General features: G+C 43.2%; 1 protein-coding gene across 1 annotated transcript in view; it reads left to right on the forward strand.

Annotated features, from left to right (window-relative positions):
• The first annotated feature begins 208 nt into the window (after window positions 1–208).
• The window catches only part of LOC137299232 (inactive serine/threonine-protein kinase TEX14-like), a 29,648-nt gene continuing 10,535 nt past the window's right edge, over window positions 209–19,321 (forward strand). The window contains exons 1-8 of the mRNA XM_067967894.1: window positions 209–307; window positions 1,290–1,389; window positions 7,025–7,118; window positions 8,389–8,481; window positions 10,731–10,864; window positions 12,547–12,755; window positions 15,315–15,411; window positions 18,918–19,121. Of these exons, the coding sequence (XP_067823995.1) occupies window positions 209–307; window positions 1,290–1,389; window positions 7,025–7,118; window positions 8,389–8,481; window positions 10,731–10,864; window positions 12,547–12,755; window positions 15,315–15,411; window positions 18,918–19,121 (1,030 nt within the window). The remainder of the gene's footprint in view (window positions 308–1,289; window positions 1,390–7,024; window positions 7,119–8,388; window positions 8,482–10,730; window positions 10,865–12,546; window positions 12,756–15,314; window positions 15,412–18,917; window positions 19,122–19,321) is intronic.

The following is a 19,321-nucleotide window of genomic DNA, read 5'->3' on the forward strand; positions in this document are numbered from 1 at the left end:
CAACTACACTCTGGATAAACTTGCCGAACCATCGAGGAGTTTGTTGTTCTACTTCAAAATATTACGTGGCGTTCTTTAAAGAACAAAGATGAGCGGAATGATTAATTAACAACCTATGTTGTTCAAACTTTGCATGAATTAATTTGGTCTAATTTTATGTTTTCGGGAGAAGGTGCAACAATTTCCTGTATCAGATTCATCCTTCAGTATGGAAGATGAGTTTTTCACTCCCAATCCTGAATTGGTCTCTCTTTGCTCTGAAGCTTCGACCACTACAGACCTCAATGAGAATCAACTTATCCAAGAGGTAAAATAGAACTAACTCCAGGTTTTATCGATTTTATTCTACGATGGTCATTGCTCCTCTGAACTTTCCTCTCTTTTTCCACCTAACCTTCCAGTACACTATTTTACTCACTCATCCTTTTCCCTGTATCCTCACCGCGTTGAAATCAGGGGTGAGGAACTTCAGTTATGTGAACAGACTAGAAAAGCTGGGATTGTACTCCTTAGAGCAGAGACGGTTAAGGGGAGATTTAATAAAGGTGTTCCAAATTATGATGGGTTTTGTTAGAGTAATTAAGTAGAAACTGTTTCCACTGGCAGAAGGGTCGGTAATCAGAGGACACAGATTTAAGGTAATTGGCAAAAGAACCAGAGGAGAGATGAGGAGAATTTTTTTATTCAGCGAGTTGTTATAATCTGGAATGCATTGCCTGAAAGGGTGGTGGAAGCAGATTCAGTAGTAACTTTCAAAAGGGAACTGGACATATACTTGAAAAGGAAAATTTTGCAGGACTATGGGGAAAGAGCAGGGGAGTGGAGCTAAGATTCAGCACCGTCTTCTACTCTAACATTCTTTCCCAGGAACTCTACACTTTCTCTAGCTTCTCTTCCTCCTACAATCTACAGATTGGTAAATTCCAAAGCTTGGCGTCACCTGATCACTCCTTGATTTACCTCATTTCCCGTAATCTTTTCAACCTTGGTGATGTCCTGCATTATGGGCCTTGACCCTTCACCTAGACTATTCAATTAAGAATAAAACATAACAAATAGGGATAAACAAACCCCAAACATCACTGATGTGAAAAATGGATTCAGAGCCATTTAGCACTAAAAACTAAACTTGTATTGGTTTGAAGAACTGTTGGGGCATTTACACTAAGGGTTGGTAGGATTATAACAACCTTTTACTTCAGGACAATGTGGCAATGTGAAAGCAGGAATTACATGTTTTAGAAAGCAAACAAAATCTCGATTTTAAAAAAGCTTTAATTGTTTTGTAGTCCACTAGTTCTGAAGAGGAGTTAGAAATTACCAGAGAGGCCTGTCAGAGAAACACAGGCTCTTTGAGAAGCTCAAGCAGTTCAGATACTGATGCTGTTGGTAAGTACTGACGTCAACAGTGGAGTGCGCTGTAAAAGAGAATTGCACTGGGTCCCAAGTGTTGCATTAATAATTTGTAGAAATCTAGGGGGAGAATGAAGAGATTTTTTTTAAGCAGCAAGTTGTTACAATCTGGAATGCACGACCTGAAAGGGCAGTGGAAGCAGATTCAGTAGTAACTTTCAAAAGGGAATTGGATAAATACTTAAAAAGGAAATATTTGCAGGGCTATGGGGAAAGAGCAGGGAGTGGAACTATTTGGATAGCTCTTTCAAAGAGCCGGCACAGACATGATGGGCCGTATAGCCTTTTTCTATGCTGTATGATTTTATGTTTTGTTCCTTTTAGCAGTAAGCATTTTTCTCAGCTTTGTTTATAGAATCATAGAATCATAGAAGTTACAACATGGAAACAGGCCCTTCGGCCCAACATGTCCATGTCGCCCAGTTTATACCACTAAGCTAGTCCCAATTGCCTGCACTTGGCCCATATCCCTCGATACCCATCTTCCCCATGTAACTGTCCAAATGCTTTTTAAAAGACAAAATTGTACCCGCCTCTACTACTGCCTCTGGCAGCTCGTTCCAGACACTCACCACCCTTTGAGTGAAAAAATTGCCCCTCTGGATCCTTTTGTATCTCTCCCCTCTCACCTTAAATCTGTGCCCCCTCGTTATAGACTCCCCTACCTTTGGGAAAAGATTTTGACTATCGACCTTATCTATGCCCCTCATTATTTTATAGACTTCTATAAGATCACCCCTTAACCTCCTACTCTCCAGGGAATAAAGTCCCAGTCTGTCTAACCTCTCCCTGTAAGTCAAACCATCAAGTCCCGGTAGCATCCTAGTAAATCTTTTCTGCACTCTTTCTAGTTTAATAATATCCTTTCTATAATAGGGTGACCAGAACTGTACACAGTACTCCAATTGTGGCCTCACCAATGCCCTGTACAACTTCAACAAGACATCCCAACTCCTGCATTCAATGTTCTGACCAATGAAACCAAGCATGCTGAATGCCTTCTTCACCACCCTATCCACCTGTGACTCCACTTTCAAGGAGCTATGAATCTGTACTCCTAGATCTCTTTGTTCTATAACTCTCCCCAACGCCCTACCATTAACGGTCCTGGCCCGATTCGATCTACCAAAATGCATCACCTCACATTTATCTAAATTAAACTCCATCTGCCATTCATCGGCCCACTGGCCCAATTTATCAAGATCCCGTTGCAATCCTAGATAACCTTCTTCACTGTCCACAATGCCACCAATCTTGGTGTCATCTGCAAACTTACTAACCATGCCTCCTAAATTCTCATCCAAATCATTAATATAAATAACAGATAACAGCGGACCCAGCACCGATCCCTGAGGCACACCGCTGGACACAGGCATCCAGTTTGAAAAACAACCCTCGACAACCACCCTCTGTCTTCTGTCGTCAAGCCAATTTTGTATCCAATTGGCTACCTCACCTTGGATCCCATGAGATTTAACCTTATGTAACAACCTACCATGCGGTACCTTGTCAAATGCTTTGCTGAAGTCCATGTAGACCACGTCTACTGCACAGCCCTCATCTATCTTCTTGGTTACCCCTTCAAAAAACTCAATCAAATTCGTGAGACATGATTTTCCTCTCACAAAACCATGCTGACTGTTCCTAATTAGTCCCTGCCTCTCCAAATGCCTGTAGATTCTGTCCCTCAGAATACCCTCTAACAACTTACCCACTACAGATGTCAGGCTCACTGGTCTGTAGTTCCCAGGCTTTTCCCTGCCGCCCTTCTTAAACAAAGGCACAACATTTGCTACCCTCCAATCTTCAGGCACCTCACCTGTAGCGGTGGATGATTCAAATATCTCTGCTAGGGGACCCGCAATTTCCTCCCATAACGTCCTGGGATACATTTCATCAGGTCCCGGAGATTTATCTACCTTGATGCGCGTTAAGACTTCCAGCACCTCCCTCTCTGTAATATGTACACTCCTCAAGACATCACTATTTATTTCCCCAAGTTCCCTAACATCCATGCCTTTCTCAACCGTAAATACCGATGTGAAATATTCATTCAGGATCTCACCCATCTCTTGTGGTTCCGCACATAGATGACCTTGTTGATCCTTAAGAGGCCCTACTCTCTCCCTAGTTAACCTTTTGCCCTTTATGTATTTGTAGAAGCTCTTTGGATTCACCTTTGCCTGATCTGCCAAAGCAATCTCATATCCCCTTTTTGCCCTCCTGATTTCTCTCTTAACTCTACTCCGGCAATCTCTATACTCTTCAAGGGATCCACTTGATCCCAGCTGCCTATGCATGTCATATGCCTCCTTCTTCTTTTTGACTAGTGCCTCAATCTCCCGAGTCATCCAAGGTTCCCTACTTCTACCAGCCTTGCCCTTCACTTTATAAGGAATGTGCTTACCCTGAACCCTGGTTAACACACTTTTGAAAGCCTCCCACTTACCAGACGTCCCTTTGCCTGCCAACAGACTCTCCCAATCAACTTCTGAAAGTTCCTGTCTAATACCATCAAAATTGGCCTTTCCCCAATTTAGAATTTTAACTTTTGGGCCAGACCTATCCTTCTCCATAGCTATCTTAAAACTAATGGAATTATGATCACTGGTCCCAAAGTGATCCCTCACTAACACTTCTGTCACCTGCCCTTCCTTATTTCCCAAGAGGAGGTCAAGTTTTGCCCCCTCTCTAGTCGGGCCATCCACATACTGAATGAGAAATTCCTCCTGAATACACTCAACAAATTTCTCTCCATCCAAGCCCCTAATGCTATGGCTGTCCCAGTCAATGTTGGGAAAGTTAAAGTCCCCTACTATTACCACCCTATTTTTCTTGCAGCTGTCTGTAATCTCCTTACATATTTGCTCCTCAATTTCCCGTTGACTATTTGGGGGTCTGTAGTACAATCCTATCAAAGTGATCTCTCCCTTCTTATTTTTCAGTTCTACCCATATGGACTCAGTGGGCGAACCCTCGGATATATCCCCTCTCACTACTGCCGTGATGTTCTCCCTAATCAAGAACGCAACTCCCCCTCCTCTCTTACCTCCTGCTCTATCTTTCCTATAGCATCTGTACCCTGGAACATTGAGCTGCCAGTCCTGCCCCTCCCTTAGCCATGTTTCAGTAATAGCTATAACATCCCAGTCCCATGTACCCATCCATGCCCTGAGTTCATCTGCCTTGCCCATCAGACTTCTTGCATTGAAATAAATGCAGTTTAATCTAGACTTCCCTTGGTCTTTGCCCTGCTTTCTCAGACCATCTGTCCGGTCATGTTCTGTACACTCTCCCTTACTGCCTTTTGTTTCTGTCACCACTTTATTTCCCACTGACTTCCTGCATCGGTTCCCATCCCCCTGCCACATTAGTTTAAACCCTCCCCAACAGCACTGGCAAACACTCCCCCTAGGACATTGGTTCCAGTCCTGCCCAGATGCAGACCGTCCAATTTGTACTGGTCCCACCTCCCCCAGAACCGGTTCCAATGGCCCAGGAATTTGAATCCCTCCAGCTTGCACCATCTCTCAAGCCACGTATTCATCTTAGCTATCCTGTCATTCCTACTCTGACTAACCCGTGGCACTGGTAGCAATCCTGAGATTACTACCTTTGAGGTCCTACTCTTTAGTTTAACTCCTAACTCCCTAAATTCAGCTTGTAGGACCTCATCCTGTTTTTTACCTATATCGTTGGTGCCTATATGCACCACGACAACTGGCTGTTCACCCTCCCCCTCCAGAATGTCCTGCAGCCGCTCCGAGACATCCTTGACCCTTGCACCAGGGAGGCAACATACCATCCTGGAGTCTCGGTTGCGTCCGCAGAAACGCCTGTCTATTCCCCTTACAATCGAGTCCCCTATCACTATAGCTCTGCCACTCTTTTTCCTGCCCTCCTGTGCAGCAGAGCCAGCCACGGTGCCATGAACCTGGCCACTGCCACCTTCCCCTGGTGAGCCATCTCCGCCAACAGTATCCAAAACGGTATACCTGTTTTGGAGGGAGATGACCGCAGGGGACCCCTGCACTGCCTTCCTACTCTTCCTCTGTCTGTTGGTCACCCATTCGCTATCTCCCTCAGTAATTTTTATCTGCGGTGTGACCAACTCACTGAACGTGCTATCCACGACTTTCTCAGCATCGCAGATGCTCCAAAGTGAGTCCATCCGCAGCTCCAGAGCCGTCAAGCGGTCAAACAATAGCTGCAGCTGGACACACTTCCCGCAGGTGAAGGAATCAGGGATACAGGAAGGAGCCCTGAATTCCCACATCCCACAAGAGGAACATGACACGGCGCTGGGATCTCCTGCCATGACTTAACCCTTAAATTAGCTTAAGAACAACTACAATGTCAAGAGAAAAAAAAGGAAAGAAAAACTACTTACCACTCCCTTTAAGGAGTTTACTCCTTTAAATTGTTCTCAATTTAGAGAATGTTAACTACACTAGGGACCTTGATTCACTAAAAAATAAACGCTCCTTCCTATAAGACCTGCAGACCTTCCCTTTCCTTTTACTTCAGTTACTGTAGATAAGGAGAAATACTCACCTGAACCTACTCACCAATCATGAAGTAAAGTACATGTACAAATGTGTGTACCCCCACTGACAAACCGCTCATGATTGTTAGTAACGTTCCATTCATGTCTGCAGATCTATTTGGCTACCTAACCAGAAACTACTTAACTCATGCTTGTGTTCTGTAGTAAACACTTACACCGCACAAGTTCCTCATCCCTGATTTCAATGCGGTGTGGAGCCCTGCTTGACAAGGCTTAGAGTCATTGATGCAACATTAATTACTTTTGGCTTTTGGATGGTTTGACTTGACCTTTTGGACTCTACAGTGTTGAGAATAAGGATTCAACAGTGGGGGGGAAAATGTCACTCACCCTAGCATATGGTCCTTCAGGCACCGACAGCCCATGAATACCTCGCCCAAGTGTGAGCCGAGGCAGCAAGCCTGTGCTGGCTATTCGACCACCAGGGGCATCATAGCGAAGCCCAATTCTGTCCTCATCTGATGTTCACATACGTGCCCTGCCCAGCAGGGATCATTGCACAGCGGTCAGGAGCCCAAACCCTGACTGATAGTCCCCTCTCTAACCCAGGAGTGCTGCAGCCAATTGTAGCACCCCCCCGCCCCGCCTCTTCCCCAGCTGAGATCAGTCAACTCAGCATTGACTGGAGATCGAAGCTGGGATCTTCCTGATCTGTTCACTCTGCACACATCGTATTTATCTACTGAGTCACCAGGGAAAGTAAAAAAACGCTTTTAAGAAACCGTATAGTTTGGTGACTGTAGGACTCTTACTGCCACTTTACAAATAAACCACAGTTCAGCATTTATAAAACCATGATAGCAAATGAGTTCAGCATTTATAAAGAGCCTTATCAGCTCGTCAAAGTGCGTCACGCAACAAATGACTTTGTAGCGTGCAACGACTGTTGTTAAGTAGATGAATACAGAGGCAGGAAAACATGAGCTTCTGGCACAATTGTGATTTTAAAGGGAACGCACAATGGGAAAGTGAAAATCAGAAAACAGAAAGTGAAACATGCTTTCTCCTTAATTGCAAAATTCATGTTTGTTTGTCTGCCAATAGAAGGAGAAAAGGTCACCCAAAAATTAGCAGCGCAAAGGAGCATTGACAGAGACTGGAACGGAGTCGGTAAACTCGGCTTTACACCATCAGCTGGGTAAAGAGACATCTGAATAAATATTTAGCTATCATTTTTATACGTAGGAACAAACCAAGGGTTGCTGGAGCTTAAATCTGTGACTAGCCCACTGGTATCTCATACGAGTTCTCCAAATCTTCATGTGCTCCCAGCAACCACTGGAGTCAAATTGATGAGTGTTTTGTACTTCTTGTAGTATTATCTTGCTGCAGCCTGTTTTCATATTCCACCTAATGTGCAAAAACACATTTCTTTTCTGTGGAAATGAAATGTTCTTGGCTAAAGTTGCTGCTCACTCTTCTTGCCCAGCAAGACAGAATTATCTGAACTGCCAACATTTTTCACCTGCCCATTATATAAAGCCTCACAACTTACATTTTTTTCTGATTGTACTTTCCATTTGGCATTTTATATCAAAATATTTAAGCTATTTGAAATGTCCGCAGCTATTGAAACACTCTATTACTTCCTGTCACCAGACTCCCTCAGCTTGTTACTGTATGTAGGATACCACACCTAGATGTGATGCTATAATGGAAGAGTGTAAGGTATCTTACAACACCAGGTTATAGTCCAACAGTTTTATTTGAAAATCACAAGCTTTCGGAGGCTTTCTCCTTCTTCACCTGACGAAGGAGAAAGCCTCCGACAGCTTGTGATTTTCAAATAAAACTGTTGGACTATAACCTGGTGTTGTAAGATACCTTACATTTGTCCACCCCAGTCCATCACCGGCATTTCCACATCATAATGGAAGAGTGACAGTGGGCAATGAGAGAGGGAGCTCCTGCCAAACTATATCCAATAATACAGCTTCTGGAGATCTAGAAACTGATTTGAACAAGACTGAGAAAATCTGATAAGTGTAACGATATTCTGGTGCTTTTATTAGTTTTATACAAAGCAACATTTGTTGAAAACCTCCCACGGGAAAATGAGAGAAACCAGTCCTCAGTCATGGCAAGATCATTGTTTATCTCATATTCCACAGATCAATCAGCTTGCTCAAAAGCAACAGCACTCAAGACACGTGACTTTTTAAAATAATATATAGATTGGGGGTAATTTTTTGACCTCTCGCCTCTCCTCCTCGTAAACTTGGACGCACATTCCACGTGATTTTCTGACCATTTAAAATGGCCGTAAGATCGTGTGCAGTGTGTGCCAAGTTTCAATATATACTTCTGGTGGGCAGTGCCCCTGACCGACTGGGCATGGTTGGAAAGTTAGCCCTTCGATTTCACCCATGGGCCTAGTACTGATCTGTTTTTTTTTTGCTTCTCTGCAGTGTTCCCCAAGCAGCCAAAATTGGAATGATCACAGCGTTAAACCATAATCATCCAGCACAAATACTAAAAGGAGCTAAACGTAAAGATGAGATGTAAGCAGTTATTTATCCCTGGAGAGTGGTTTTTCAAACAAAAACGATATGTGAAGGACTAATCGGACAGTCTAGTAGCTGGTATACTTGGGCCAGCAGAATGGCTCCCCATTTCACGAGCTGCTGGTTTCCTTGCAGGAATCTGAAGCTTCAGTTCTTTACATCTTGTAGTACTTCTGTTGCAACCGATTCTTTTGTAACCAGCTGTAGGACAGGTTGTTTCTTATTAGAAGAATTTTACTAGTGAAATAATAACTTTCCTAATAATTTCTCATTTTAAAAAAATATTTCCTTAATTATTTTCTGCTTTTTGGACCTTTCAGTATTCCCCAGTGCCACACGCCATTGAGAGGCTACACTACCAACAAAGAACTGTCAGTGTTGCTTTGTAACCTTCTGCTGCGATGTGCACAAGATAACCTCGGTGGCTTGTTCACTTCCAGATCTTTTCATCCTCCTTGGAAGTAAAGCAATGTTTGAACTTCTGGTTTTGTATACTTAAAAGACCAAAGCAGTTTGTTTCCTTGACTTAATTAGCAGCATTGCCCCTTTGATGTTAAAACATTGGTTGCTCCATTTGTAAATGTTTGTATGATCAGTACAATATGTGAAATGGTCATATCTTCCAAGGTACCCATCGTTATATTTGTGACCTCTGTTTTTCTGTTGTTAATTGAATATCTGTATGAAGTATTGTAGAGTTTATCTGTGAATCGTTACATCAAAGATCTGACAAAAATGAAGCAATTTGTCTATGATGGATTATTTATTGGATTCTTTCTTGCTAGTTACAGTACACACAGGGTTAAAATTAGGTAGGGTTAGCTAATTCGCCAAGCTGCAGAGAATACTGATGGTCATAAGAACATAGGAATAGGAGTAGGCTGTTCAGCCCCTCAAGCCTGTTCCACCATTCAATTAGATCATGGCTGATCTGTATCGATATACTGTAGGCATTAACACGTGCTTGTAGTTTGTTCTAGTGGAATAAAAGTTGGTTCAATATGCTAATGTCTGTTAAGCGTAAAGCCTGTAGCTCTATTCTGTCCAGAGCAGATGTTAATTTCCTGCAGTCACATGCCTGAGCTTCAGAATGTTCCAGAGATTTCCTGAACCAGCAAACACCCCTTTGTATTGAGCACGCTTTTGAGTTGCTGACCACCTAATATACTTGTGAGAAATACAGAAATGTAATGCTTCTCGTTCTGGAAATCTTCAGAGCAGTTTGGAGCTGTATCTTGAGCTGTATTGGGTTAGCTAACCAGTGAGTCTGAAGCCGTCAGGGGTACAAGGCTAATCAGAGGCTCCGTGGTAACAGATAACCATGTAGAATGTAAGGGTCGGCGTTTCAAAGCCCAGTTTTATGTTGAGGGTTAGCACAGCAGAAGCATCTTTGTTGCTAGTGATATAAAAAGGAGAATAATAAAGTTTGTAATTACTGTAAACCTCTGGTCGGTGCAATAATATCCTCTTTTTGAATTGATTTCAGTAACATAGTGCAAGACTACATTAAATCCAGTAATCAGGTTTCTTGCAAGAGGAGGTGTTGTTAACACCTCAGGAACACAGCTCTGTGAGGACACATTATAGAAAAGTTGCAGTTTTCAGATCACTGGGTTAACGGTCCATTGTTAGAAAGAAAGAACTTGCATTTATATAGCACCTTTTATGATCTTAGAACGTCCTAAAGTGCTTCACAGTTAATTAAGTACTTATGAAGTGTACTAATTTAGGGAAACACAGCAGCCAACTTGTGCACAGCAAGGTCCCACAAACAGCAATGAGATAAATGACCAGATAATTTGTTTTGGTCATGTTAGTTGAGGGATAAATGTGTTGACCAGGACTTTGGGAGAACTTCCTTGCTCTTCTTCAGAAAGCACTGTGGGATCTTTTACATCCACCTGATGGTTTAACATCTCACCTGAAAGATGGCACTGTGTAGATTATGGGCTCAAGTACCTGGAGTGGGACTTGAACCCACAACTTTCTGACTCAGGCAAGAGTGCTATCACTGGGCCAAAAACTGAGAGAAATGACAGTTATGAAAATGCCACAGTTACAGTTGTATCCAGCATACATTTCCTGCATTGAACTCATCTCATGGGAAATAAACTCACCAGCAAAGTGCCAATGAAAATGTCAACACTATCTTCTCTGAGAGTAATATCCTGACACTAAAATGTATTTTTTCTGTATTCTTGAAATATCCCTCTTTTACATATTTTCTTTTCTTCCCCATACTCTAGATCCTTTTCTGAAATCCTGGACCTTTCCTGTATTCCATGTGATGAACATTTCACCAACCGCCTTCTGCTATCGAAAACACCTTTATCAACACGTGCCCCTATCAATAACAGCACTCCCTATCCTGTCAGCACAGGTATGTAGCAGGTATAAGGAGCTGCCAACGCAATAAATTATTGCAGCTGTTTTAACTTGGCAGTATGGGAGCCCAGTATGTTAGTGTATCATCACACTGTGCAGTAGAGTAGCTGAATCAATGTCAGGCTGCCTACTTACATCAATGTCAGGCTGCCTTCTTACATCATTAAATAAATTTAAAACAGAAATAGACAGTTTCCTAGAAGTAAAGGGAATTAGGGGTTACGGGGAGCGGGCAGGAAATTGGACATGAATTTAAATTTGAGGTTAGGATCAGATCAGCCATGATCTTATTGAATGGCGGAGCAGGCTCGAGGGGCCGATTGGCCTACTCCTGCTCCTATTTCTTATGTTCTTTACCCTATATGTGGTGGTGGAGAGGGAGGGTGGGGGGTGAAGCATAGTGTTAGATGGTATAAAGAAGAAGAGAAAACAAATTTAAAGAGGAAGGGATTTATTTTTGATGAAAATCTCTAGTTTATTATGATACAGATACAAACGTATGAAGAGAAGAAAGGGAAAAGGTCACCTGGCCCATCAAGCTTGCCCAACCAGGCATGGTGCAGCCATGTTCACCATTTACCCACCCATAGCTATGTAAATATGCTTCTGGTAAAAATACACCGCTATACATGCATGTGTCACCTAAATGAGCAGCAAAAGGAACCTTCCTCATTTAGTTAATGGGTTCTTCACATTAAGAAACTATGACTGTATATTATGCTCAAGAAAGTGCACTGTATGTAAAATGTAAAGTACACTGATGTGCATAAAGTGCACATTTTTTGCTAGATGTAATTTATACTCCAGTATGGGAGTGCTACTATTATAACTGTGATTAAAATTCACATCATTATTAAGCGGTGAAGACAGTCTGGTATGGCATGACACAAAAAATGTGTTCTGTTTGATGGCTTAACGCATAATGAGCCATAAATCAGAAATAACATCATTCTGCTGTACACTTGCACTGCTGCTGCCATTAGAGTGTTAGACAGGGATGGCTCCTAACTTTGGGCCCCCAGTGCACACATGTACACCTACACACTTGTACTAGTTAAGAACATTTTCCAGTATGTAAAAAGAGTAGGACCTGAAATTAGATTGGCTATTAAAAAAAAAGTGCAAATTATGGAACTACCACAGCAAGTCAGTCAGCGTCTGTATAGAGAAAAGATGTAGCACTTCAGTGCAGTACTGAGGGAGTGCTGCACTGTCGGAGGGGCCATCTTTCAGATGAGACCTTAAACCGAGACTCTGTCTGTCCTTTAAGGTAGTTGTAAAAGATTCCATGGCACTATTCGAAGAAGAGCAAGGGTGTTCTCATCAGTGTCCTGGCCAACATTTGTTGCTCAACCAACATCACTAAAACAGATTATCTGGTCATTATCACATTGCTGTTTGTGGGAGCTTGCTGTGCAAATTGACTGCCACATTTTCCTATATTACAACAGTGACTACATTTCAAAAGTACTTAATTGGCTGTAAAGCACTTTGGGATGTCCTGAGATCATGGAAGGCGCTATATAAAAGCAAGTTTTTTTCTTTTGGATCTAGAAACTGTTAGTACGAGTGCATTACAATTTGTACAGGGACAGAGACAGTCAGGTGATCTACTGTAGTTGCTTAAGTATTCATTTTATTTGTATGAAATAATTAAATTAATGTGTTCTGATCTAGGGAAGAAGGTTTCCTCAGGTCACTGGCCATATCATACTAAATCTGAACCAGTGCTGCTGCAGACTAATATTTCAGAGACCTCCCTATGGCCCAGCCCTGATTCAAGTGCAATATCCCCTGGGACATTTGCTACAGCATGCAATGAGACCATCAGAACGCAAACCCCAATCACTCCACCTGAAAGTCAGTCCTCAGCAACAATTGGATCCGTGAGTACATTGCATTTCTTCATTGTAACAACAATAAATAATCTTCATATTTCCCATTTTTTCCTCTTCCTGTACAGGTTATGCCAGGTCACCTCTCTCCTGCCCTCCCTTCCCCTCCACCCAGGCAAGCTGTTCTCAGACCTCCAGCAATGCCAGCTTGGCAGTGATTGTTGCCTCCAGTGTTTCCTCCTGCATCCCCACTACCCACAGTGGGGAAGTACTTGGCTCCTTCTTGTGCCTGAATGTGTGTAAGAGGAACTCAGTGGAGCGGGTATTGTCCTTCCACTCCATGGTGCCCCTGTGCACTGTGGCAGCATATCACTTGAGTAACTTTCTAGATGATGATCCCATATTTATTCCCAGAATAAGGTTGCATGTTATTTTAAATATATGTTTTATGTAATTTCAAATATATAAATTTTAGAGTATAAAAGCCACTGCCCAATTAACTTGTAACAGTGTAGGACCTACAGCTTTGTGTTCTAGATCATCAAATTGAATGTGATAATCAGCTGTATTCTGTCCTACATAATGTTTTAATCTCACACCAATGCTCTGCCTGCCCATCAATAGCCATAAAGAAACATAATAAAAAAAGATGATGGTTCAGTGGGTAAATCCGTTGCATGGAGGTACTAAGTCATGGTTTGATCCCTGCTCTGTGCTGTTATCTAAAGTTAGCTGGGGCAGCAATGGAGGCATTATAATTAGCTTCAGTGTCCCAGAGCCAGGGAGGAGTAACATGCATCCAAAGGGATGTCAGGCAAGGCCTGAACTATGATGCTCCCCCCATGGTCGATTAGCCTGCCTGGACTCACTGTCTAGGCTCACACATGAAGAATGACCACTCTAGTGAGGTAGCAGAGAGCCAGAGCCCATTGATCCATACCTCATCATAAGTCACTGCTTTCAGTGAAACCGGGAGAGAATTGTAAATACAGATTTGTTTACACCATCAAATAATCAGAACAAAATATAAGGACGACTAATTGTAGCTCCTGAAGAGGAAATTCGCTGCTCCCAGGTTCAGCTATTACAAGGTTTAAGTGTCATTGTAATCGTCCTCACAAACATCTAGTGGCAGGGACTCGGGGATCAAGTGCCAAACCAATGCAGTCTTTTTTTTTATTCGTTCATGGGATGTGGGCGTCACTGGCAAGGCCAGCATTTATTGTCTAATATGTGACTTCCACTGATTAGTGACATATCAGTGGGAATGCCGTCTGGTGCCCTGAACCCAAAATAGTCGGAATCATGAACCTTGGTACAAAGTATAAGTTTAAGAAAGTTTAGTTGGGCCATATCAGATTAAATTCTAGTGGTTTATTTTATTCACACCGGTTAATTACTCCATTGCACTATCACAGACATCAACTTAAAGTGCAAATCATTAACCAGTGCACTAAAGATAGTACACCAAGGAAGTTAAACCCTTTCCCGTGCTTCTTTTTTTAAAAAAAATTTCTGGTCACAAATAAATAATGTAGCTGTCCTCACACGGTGCAATGACATGAAGATTATCTGTCCTGAAGTGTATATAATGAATGTTATTAATCAAGTGAGTGACAGAAAATCTGTATTTCCTTTTTTGTAACTGATGAGCTTAGGTGAAGGGCCAAGGCCCCAGAGTCCAAGATGTCATTGTTAAGGTTTTTTTAATTAAACTTTTTTTATTGGGTTCTCAAGAATTTTATGAGGCTATTATACATATACATGTAAACTCATAAATATATTTTATGAAGCCACTATACATATAGGAAAATATTTGTACAAATATTTTATGAGGCTGCTACTCATTCACACATATATTTTATGATCTATTATACATAAAGTCAGCTTGAGTTTTAAAAACTTTAGATTGTAAGAAGACCAGAAGACTTGAGGGAGGTGACACAGTAACGGGAATGGATGAGTTAGAGTGGGAGACGGTGCAATGAGCTGTGATTTCAGCACAGTGTGGGTACAAGGGGGTGAATGTAATTCCAGGATGGCATAATTGCAGCTTAGGAGGAAGAGAGGAAAGTGCAGAGGAGTAATGACCATCGTAGCATTGATTATAGAGAGAGACAAGAAAGGTTTTGATGGAGAGACAGAAGTTGGAGGCTAGAGATGAGACAATGATGGCCCAGCTTTTTTTGTGTCTAACAGGTTATAGAATGATTCCATGTACTGTTTAGATTATATTTCAGTATCTATAATAATATTAATATACAACAGAAACCTTTAAATGGGAGCTTCTTAGTGGCGAGTCATCCCGTTATTTAGAGACGGTAGAAAGGATCGCGAGAGTGAATTCAGGCGTGTGTAAAAGGCAAATATTTTCGTTAACTGATGTCTGATAAAAAGAAAAGCACTAACGCCAGAAACCAAAGGGAAGGACCATAAGCTGCCTTGCCTCTCCAGCATCGTCTCTTTGCATTCTGCTTTTCAAACGATTCTGTGATATTGTAGTGAAACCTGCCTTAAAGATTTTTCCTCAGCTATGACATCGCCTCTTAGTATTTCCAGGTATAGTGTTATCAAATACAAAAATCGCTGAAAGTGTCCTTCTGATCTTAGATTGCTCAATCGGTGCTCGGTGTTGCTAACTCCCCATCGGAACGAGTCAGTGGAAAGCCGTGCGCAGCTCCTCCAAGTTCCCCCGTCCAGCTGACAGGTAGAATCTCTCTTCAGTGGTACGATCTAGTCTCAGCAATAAAAAGGAGAGTCCAGCGGGAGTACTTTCTGTTGAATGTTGCAGCGAAATGTTTTCACCATGGATCATACTGGAGCGGTGGATGTGAGACCCCCACCTCCGTCGTCCACCTCCTGATGGACTGCCCCTTCACGCAGAAGGTGTGGAGAGATGCATTGGTATCTGTCCTGGTTCATCCCTAACTGTTTGGTAACACAGGACGCTGTGCTCTAGGGGCTGTTCCCCGAGGGATACACTGAGACAGATATCAACTGCTGCTGGAAGACCATCAACTTGGTGAAGGAGGCCCTTTGGTCCGCCCGAAACCTGTTGGTCTTCCAGCTGAAGGAGCTGTCCATGACCGAGTGTTGCCGACTGGCACATGCCAAGGTCCGGGAGTACGTGCTGTGGGACGCAATGAAGCAAGATGTGGCCTACGCAAAGGCTCTATGGGGAAAGGCCAGTATGTAAGGTCACCCCACTTTGTATTGTACAGAATGTATTAGAAGATATGTACTGTTTTGAATTCTAATAATGAGATCATCGTGCGTATGATCTGCATTGTTTTGTTTTGAACTGCATTGCTTGGAATTGTGACCTTTTACATTGAAAAAAAGTGAGACCCCGCCTCCCCGAACACGATTCCAAAACATTCTTTACTGTCTGAATATGCTGTAGTATCCAGACCCTGCTGGGGTCAGAGTGCTCCAGGTCTGTTCCCAGGCCAGTCTGAAGGGCTGGCCCCCAGTGCAGTGAATGCAGTCACTGAAGAACACAAAAGGCCCCATCTGGCAACTTAAATCACTGGAGAGGGAAGGATTGCTGCTGATGGATGGTGGGGGGAGGGGGATCTGTGAGGCTGCAGCGATAACAATATTTCCTGACAGTTAACAAAGATATATATTTAGTTCAGGCCAGGGGATGGAATATTTTGAACAGAAGGTGCTTTCTGAGACTTGCCTTCCATTAATACTTCAGGACATTTCTAACCTATAGTATCTACTACAGTATAAACATTATTTAATTTATACAAGCTTTAGCAAAAGATGCTCTATAGTTACCTTGAAACGTACATTTGAATGATGCAACAGAGCCTAGTTAACAGACATTAAACAAGCACTGTGTCATGTTTCAATCACTTACAACCTAGAAAATAATTACTGTGTACATAAAGCATACCATAAAATCACATTACTCCACGGCATAAAGTAAATTAAATAAAAAGCAGGTATTCTTACCTGTATAGAAATTATAGTCATAATTTGTACAAAAATAGCACCAACAATAATCTCTACCCTCATTTTTCTAGCCTTCCCTCACCTATTGAAATTACGCACAAGTTTTACCTCGGCACAGGCTCTGAGTATTTGTTCCTTACTAACGCTGGAATTAAGTTGGATCAAGCAGATGTAAACATCTAATCCAAATATATTCCAGACTGAATGACCCATCCAGCCCCCGGCCTGCTCTTCCTGACACTGCATTCATTGTTCAGGTTATACGAGTTTCACTGTTCCTACAGATAAAAGTGAACATATTAATGCTGCTTACTCGGTCAGTGTGGTTAAGGATTTACCCGCGTGCAATTCAGCTATAGCAAGAACCAAGTTAGAAGGTCAGAGATCCACAGAAATGCACGAACAGGTACTGCCAAATGACATTGACAGACTGCTCGGGGAACCAACTGACAGGATCCACCATCTCCTTTTCCCGCAGGGTCTCGAGGACGTTACGTGCGGACCACTTGCTGATCGCATTGTGGTCAAAGGTGTTTTTCTGCACAAACTTTTCCACGAAGGACAGGTGGGGCGGAACGGTCCAACTGGACGGAGCGTTCCGTGTCAGCGTGGCCAGGCCCATCCTTCTCAACACCGGGGACAGGTAGAACCTCAGCACGTAGTGACACTTTGTGTTTGCGTACCGAGGGTCTACGCACAGCTTTATGCAGCCGCACACAAAGGTGGCCATCAGGATGAGGGCCACGTTGGACACGCCTTTCCCCCCTTTCTCTGGAGATTTGTACATCGTGTCCCTGTGGACACGGTCCATTTTTGATCTCCAGATAAGTGGAAGATGGCTCGGGTGACTGTCACGGTGCAGGAGCCAGGGGTCCTTCCCATTTACATTACAACATCAGTGATCAACATGATGTTCCAAGGGTAAATCGTGCTGAGTCACACAGACCAGGTGGGTCCCAGATTCAATCCCATGTGTATGTGCGTGTGCTGAATTAGCTGTCATCAGCTGGGACAGCAATAGAGCTGTTTCGGTTGGTTTCAGTCCCTCCCTGGATTGGGCAGGTGGAACATTGGCCAAATTCCTGCTCCTGAATATTATCCAGCAACCCCTGCACCCCTGCTGGAAGTGTGAATATGAATTGAAGACAGGATCAGCCTTGGCTGTGATAGCTTCCATGGTTAAATAGCCCACTAATGTTCTATTTAAGATTCGGCATGAAATACTGGAGGCTTGCTGCTATTCACGAGACCTTATCTCAGTACGAGACACTGCTTTCAGGGATAGTAAAACACCGAGTGTTATGTCTCGAGGCTTAGCCCGTACCCTGAGGAAGGACTGGCATTTTCTCCTTTTCCCAATTTCCTCACCCTTCCTCCCTGCTAAAGACATTACCTCATACTGGTGTACATTTGCATCAGCCTTACCTTAATGGCCATGTGTGAGCCTAGATAATGAACATTGGCAGGCTATTAAATTATTAGCGGTCACCATAGACAAGGCCAATCCTGTCCTTGCCCAATGTCCGCACTTGTGGATTTTCCAGCGGGGATTGCAGAATTGCATCCAGGAGCGGACTGGCCATACGGGAACTCGGGAGATTTCCTGAGTGCCCCCATGAATGGTTCCAGAGCGCTGTATTATGGGTTCCCCCCCCACCCACTGCCATCCCAGCAACCATCAGCTAACCCAGCACAGACCAGGGATCGGCTGCACAGTGCCTCGATCAACAGAGCGAACAGGGGAGCTGAGAGTAAGATTATTAGTGATTATTAACTGTGCTGACTCAGGGACACTGATTCAAACTGCGCATGGGGAATGACACTGCTGTTCTGCACCGTTCACAAACAACTTCTTATTCAGTCAAAGGGGGCAAAATTTAACTCTGGCGCGGGTACAAAATGAGAGACAGTGGATCAGCTGGCCGTTATACACTCTGTCCGATTGTCCTTTCCAGCGACGTCAATGAAAAGTAAGATTGAGCAGGGTGTATAACGGGCGGTCGATCCCAACAGCCTGTTCTGCGCCCCCACCGAAGTTGAATTTCACCCCCAAAGTTTTAGCTGACACGCCCGCTAAATAAATGGCAAAACTGTAGTCTGGTTACAGCTCTGGTTTTAGTGCAGAATTTCTACGGCTACCCTGTGCACAGAGTTAAACAGTACCTTTCAGCACATTCTCGAAATAAAAATCTCTCCGGGAAGCCTCTGGCAGAAGAGTTAAAAATGTTCCCGAATTGTTTTTTTGTTAAGATTCTATTGCAGGCAGGGGTGAGGAAGTGGTGAAGTTGTCAGAACCCAGGACCCTCAGTAGCACACTGCCTGGTGGGCAGATTATTACCTTGGCAGCATGTGGCGGTGCCAGCTGTGGCAGTCAGTGCTCTGTGTTTATCAGCAAAGGAGGTGACGAGGTAGATGGAATGACTGGAATGTGGGACAAGAATAAGCAGAATCAAGGTAAGTGCTGTGAAAACTTTTTTCAGCTTAAACACATCAGTCATGGCTCAAGTAATAAGTGAACACAAAGCAGTCAGCTTGATCAGTACCCCATCCGCTAGCTTAAATATCCCCACCCTCCACCTCCGGCACACCATGGCTACAGTGTGTACTATCTACAGGATGCACTGCAGCAAGTCGCCAAGGCTTCTTCGACAGCA

This window comes from Heptranchias perlo, chromosome 28 (assembly GCF_035084215.1).
Source record: "Heptranchias perlo isolate sHepPer1 chromosome 28, sHepPer1.hap1, whole genome shotgun sequence".
Classification (NCBI taxonomy): domain Eukaryota; kingdom Metazoa; phylum Chordata; class Chondrichthyes; order Hexanchiformes; family Hexanchidae; genus Heptranchias; species Heptranchias perlo.